Source organism: Cebus imitator, unplaced genomic scaffold (assembly GCF_001604975.1).
Source record: "Cebus imitator isolate Cc_AM_T3 unplaced genomic scaffold, Cebus_imitator-1.0 Scaffold145, whole genome shotgun sequence".
Classification (NCBI taxonomy): Eukaryota; Metazoa; Chordata; class Mammalia; order Primates; family Cebidae; genus Cebus; species Cebus imitator.
Window position 1 is genome coordinate 4,697,814 of NW_016107460.1, and position 4,995 is coordinate 4,702,808.

The window sequence follows — 4,995 nt, forward strand, 5'->3', positions numbered from 1 at the left end:
CAGCGTTCAGTATCGTAAAGATACCCGCTGTATGGCAGGCTTGGGGCGAGAGCCACTCCTCCTGATAAAGGAGTTGTAGGACCTTGCTCCAGATCTTGTGGAAGGTGACCTCGGACCGGCAATCCACTTTGGTGACTGTGAACTTTATCAGCTCTTGCTACTGTGCTGCTTGAAAAGCATCTTCCCACAGAACCCATTGGAAGCTGCCAGGAGGTGGCGGTAACCCTGACAGCTCTGTCACTGCTGTGTGATTTAAAGCATCCTCCTATAAACCTTCTCAGAAGTAGTTTTCCCATAGATAGAGTGTTGCACACAGCACCCTCTTCACTGCGCACGGCCCACCTTCAAGAATCGGGGACCTAATGGGGGGTGGACCCCTTACTGCACACGGCCCTTGCCTTCACTGGAACGGGCCCCTTGCTGCGCGCTGTCCACCTCCTGGCCTAGGTGACCTCATGGGGATGGACCCCATGTTTTATTGCTCACGACCCTATCACTGTCCTTAAAGATGACTTCACTCACTGCCCTACCCCCCCAACCTATACACAATAAATATTCACGCTTCTGGACATTCGGGGTCTCGCCTGACTCCGCTTATAGGTGGCGTGGCCCCTCGAGCCCAGCTGCATTTTCCTTGTACTTCTGTGTCCTGTCTCTTTATTTCTCGGATCCTGCGCCTCAGCACAGCATAAGGCTCACCCCATGACCCTGTGGGGTCCTCAGCCCTACAGCCGCGGGGCCGGGTGGGGCCAGGGTCGGCAGGCTGCGCCCCTGACCTGGCAGCCCTGCAGGCTGTGGCGCTGTGGAGCCTGTGGCGGGAGCACGTGTGTGGGTGGCCGGGCTGTGGCACTTCAGGTGCGGGGTGTGCCACTGGATCGCCTGGGACCTCAGTGGCCTCGTGGGGTTCCTGGAGCAGCACGGTGTGCCTGGTGGGCTTGGGGCCGGAGGCCCTGGGTCTGCAGGAGTTCCTGAAGGGCAGCTACTTCGCGGGAGGTGCGTCCTGTTTCAGCCGCAGCGGCGTGGAAACTCTTCTCTGAACTCAGGGTGTTCGGGTCCTTCTTGCCAAGCTCTGGCCCTTCTGTCTCCTGGAGCAGCCGTGATATGCCCACAGGTCAGCGTCCCTCCTCTCTTCCTGCCTCCCTGCCCCCGAGCTGGTGGCCCGGTGGTGCCCTGCAAAGACCTGGGCCTAGCAGCAGAGTCTGGGCGAGCTCTGCCCCGCCGGTTCCCCCTGTTGCCTCTAGGACTCAGCCCTCCTCTGAGGAGGGGGGACACTCAGCCCTGTTTTGCCCCTCCCGGCCCTGGGGGGGTGGGCTGGGCACGGAGGTGGGCAGAGGAACAGTGGGTGAGATGGAGGAGGGCAATCCTTGGTGGTGGTGGTTGGGGGCTGGTTCCGGGCCTGGGCACACACTTGTGCCTTCCGATTCCCAGAGCTCTACCTGGATGAGAGCAAGCAGCTTTATAAGGAGCTGGGCTTCAAGCGGTGAGTGAGGGCGGGCACCCAAGGGGCAGTGTGGGGTGGAGGGCCCAGGGGTGCCCACCACTTCCTGACACCTCCTGTCCCTGCTGCCCTTTGTGGTGCTGAGCCTTCCGGGGCAGGGCAGCTCTGGTGGCACTGCTGACCAGCCCTTCTGCCAGGCCTTCACTGTGGTGTAGCGAGCCCCCATACAGGTCTTGCTCTCGGTGTCCAGACCACCTGGGGGGGGCGGAGCCTGGTGCCCCATCAGGGGCCATGCCAGCTTTCTGGTGTCTGTGCCACGGGCCGCCTCCCCTGCTTGGTAGCTGCCAGCTGAGCCAGATCCCTGGGCCCACCCAGTCTGGGGCCCTATCCGTGCTCCCTGCACCCTCTGTGGACCCTTGGCCAGCAGCCACTGGGGGGGGTCCAACCTGCCAGTGGGCTGGGCTGCTGCTGATCCAGCGGCCTGTGCCATCTCTGAGCCCTGGTGAGGCGGGTGGGTAGGGTGGGGTGGGTGGGACTTAGGAGCTGGTCTCATGGCTGCTGGAGCAGGCCCCGGACCCAGGCTTCTCCGGAATCTGGCTGAGCTTGCTGGTGTCTTCGCAGGTACAGCAGCCTGAGCATCCTCCCTGCGGCCCTGGGGAAGCCCGTGCGCGATGTGTCTGCCCAGGTTTGTGCCGGCCAAGGCTGTGCCGGACGGGGGTGGTGGGAGCTCCCAGGGGCCTTCCCTCTAGGTCTGACCCACCCTCTCCTGGCAGGCCAAGGCTATTGGCATCCAGGGGAACCTGTCTGGGACCTGCTGCAGAGTGGAGGGCTGCTGGTGGTCTGCAAAGGTAGGTTAAGGGAGGGCCCAGTAGCTGCCTCAGGGAGGGCCTTGCTGCACTTGGTGGCCCAGCCCAGGCCCTCTCTCTGCCTTGTCAGCCTCATCACACCCCCTCCTCTGCAGCGGGCCAGTTCCGCATGTCTGCTGGGCTGGGCGGGGCTGCGGCAGAACAGCTCACTCATCTGGGTAGGCGGGTGGGGGGCATGGCTGGCCAGGGCTGTCCCGCTTTCCCTCCTCCGAGTAGATGGATGCAAAATGCAGGCTGCCTCCAGGGCGCCCTGATGGCCTGCCCGCCACTGCGGGTGGTGACACAGGCAGCCTCTGGGTGCCCTGACTGCCCGCCACTGTGGGTGGTGACACAGGCAGCCTCTGGGTGCCCTGACTGCCCGCCACTGCAGGTGGTGACACAGAAGTGCTGCTGCCTTTCGTCCAGAAGTCTGCAGGCGACTATGTTCCCCGGGAGCATATCTTGCAGGTCCTGGGCATGTCTGCAGAGGTGTGTGCCAGTGGCCACCTAAGGTGAGCTGGGCCTTGGGGGCACTGCCTGCCAACCCGCGCCACGCCCCCAGGTCCCCTGGGAGGAGCTCTTGGCCTGGCTGGGAGCTGAGCCACAGCCTCTTGGGTGTCATGCCAGTTGTGCCCTGGGATGTGGATGCCACTGTGACCCCACTTGCAGAGGGGGCAGGCTGAGAGGGGCAGAAGGGGAGTATGGCTGGATGGACAGGCACTGTGGGGCTGTCCTCAGAGGTGGGGGCTGCACGCAGGCAGGGGCCAAGGGGCCTGTCCTCTCCGCCTTTGGGGGCTGGGATCGTCTGAGGGACCTGTCCTCTCTGCCTTGATAGGGCTGGGATTGTCTGAGGGACATTGTCAGGCATTGCTGTGGTCCTGGTGGCCGACCTCCTATGTCCTGAATGGAGGGGAGTGACCGACAGGTTGGGCTGCCTCGTGTCCCTCCTGTCCCTGTGCCCGCAGTGTGACAAAGGGTTGTGAGGGGGGTGAAGGCCCTGGCCTCCAGGATCTGGGAGGTGTCTGCTGCCCTGGGTGAGCAGGCAGTCAGCCTGGAAGAGCTGTTCTGGTGCCGCTGGGCCGGGCTGCTGAACTTCTCCTCTGCGGACAGCAACGAGCCTTAGACCTACAGTTCCTAGGTGAGCTCTGAGCCCTGCAGCCCCCGGGGCCCCCACCTAGCTCGCAGGGCAGCTGTGAGTCCCGGGGGTCACCGTCCTGCTTTGGGAGTGTCTCTGGAGACCTTGGGCCTTCAGCTTGTGCGCCACTAGGGAGGGGATGGTGACCTCACTGCCCTGTCACTCCCTTCAAAGGCGACAGACCCCAGCCCATGTTGGAAGAGGAGCGTGGGGTCAGGGTGAGGCTCCAGCAGGGCGGGGTCAGTGCCCGTGTGGCGGGAGCCACTCAGCAGAGTGGGTTTTCAGGGCAGAGATGGGCTTGATTCCACCTGGTGGGGCCACAGATCCTGAGGACCCTCAGGTGATGGGCCAGCCCGCTGCAAGGCCCTTTCCTGATGTCAGAATCACTGCACCCGCTGGGGATGTCCTAGGAGGCCTGTGGGGCAGCGGCCCGGGAGGGTCTTCGTCCAGTTAGGTATGTCCAGCTTCCTGGCCACCTTTCCTTGGGGGTCCCAACAGGTCCAGAGCAGAGCCCCTCACCTCCCAGGTCAGACTCCCTGCTCAGGGCCCTCCCCTCCCATGGAGGCCGATGACAACTGCAGCGCTCCCGGCCACCCAGTCCAGACCTGGGGACCACTGTGGCCTCCTGCTGGCCTCCCGGCTCCCTTCCTGCCCCCAGCCCCACCCTCGAAGGGGCCATTTAAAAAAACGCATAGCAGGGATCACACCCCTTTGCGTTCAGCCCGTCCTCTGGCTTTCAGTTACACAGCTAAAATTCCCGGCTCCAGAGGCAGCTCTGTAGGTTCCCCGGTGCCCCAGCGGCGCTCCCCGCATCTGAACATGTGGTTCCTGGGGGCAGGCACTTGGGGGCACCCTGGTCACTGCTGACCCTGGACTGGACCCTGGGAAATCTGGCTGGAACCGGCTCCCTCACCCTCAGCTCCCAGCTGTCACTCTCCCCCCACCCCCGGGCAGCCGTCCTGCCCGAGGCCACTGCCACCTGTCTGCCCACCCTACCCGTCCCAGACAAGCAAGGCCTCGATTTCTTTGAAGCATTTACTTAGCTCAAGTCTGAAGCTGTGGACACTGGGAGACAGTGCGCTTTGGAGGGTGGGCAGGACACAGTGGACCGTCACTGTGGGGCTGTGGTGGGGCACTGAGCCCCGAGGGTGTCTGTGGAGGGGGCTCGGGGCCGGCACTGCACCGGACACTGCTCATCCCTGGGTGTCAGGCAGGTGGCTGCGCTGGAGGCCAGGCGCAGATGCCTGGCAGGCAGGCTTGGCACGGCCAGCTGGGCGGGGCATATGCTGGGTCCCCGCTGGCTGCACCTTCTCCACACAGAGGCCTCCGAGCAGTGGTGGGCGTGGGCTGCGCAGCGCGGCTGGGCCTTGGCTACCACACGCGGCATCGCTCCTTGGGGTGCATGGGGGTGCCCTGGGCGCAGTGGAACGTGTCTGCGAAGGCGGCCAGGTTCTGCAGCGAGCCCAGCACCCTGTGGGTGTGCGGGTGGGCAGGGGTGACTGACCAGGAGCTGCAGCGAGCCCAGCACCCTGTGGGTGTGCAGGTGGGCAGGGGTGACTGACCAGGAGCTGCAGCGA

The 4,995-nt window shown here is 64.3% G+C and overlaps 2 protein-coding genes and 1 long non-coding RNA gene across 3 annotated transcripts in view; 2 read left to right on the forward strand and 1 right to left on the reverse strand.

Annotated features, from left to right (window-relative positions):
- Positions 1-362: 362 nt before the first annotated feature.
- Positions 363-3,425, forward strand: PRXL2B (peroxiredoxin like 2B). The gene is given in 10 exon segments (XM_037743434.1): positions 363-447; positions 724-828; positions 831-924; positions 926-993; positions 1,429-1,480; positions 2,060-2,123; positions 2,212-2,242; positions 2,245-2,286; positions 2,675-2,795; positions 3,249-3,425. Coding segments are annotated over 10 exon segments (735 nt in total). The 3' UTR covers positions 3,322-3,425.
- A 1-nt stretch (position 3,426) lies between these two features.
- The window catches only part of LOC119473286, a 2,139-nt gene continuing 570 nt past the window's right edge, over positions 3,427-4,995 (forward strand). The window contains exon 1 of the long non-coding RNA XR_005202492.1: positions 3,427-3,475. This is a non-coding gene — a long non-coding RNA (uncharacterized LOC119473286). The remainder of the gene's footprint in view (positions 3,476-4,995) is intronic.
- MMEL1 (membrane metalloendopeptidase like 1) overlaps positions 4,440-4,995 on the reverse strand; it is a 35,348-nt gene continuing 34,792 nt past the window's right edge. Inside the window, exon 23 of the mRNA XM_017542673.2 lies at positions 4,440-4,889. Within this exon, the coding sequence (XP_017398162.1) occupies positions 4,790-4,889 (100 nt within the window). The 3' untranslated portion in view covers positions 4,440-4,789. The remainder of the gene's footprint in view (positions 4,890-4,995) is intronic.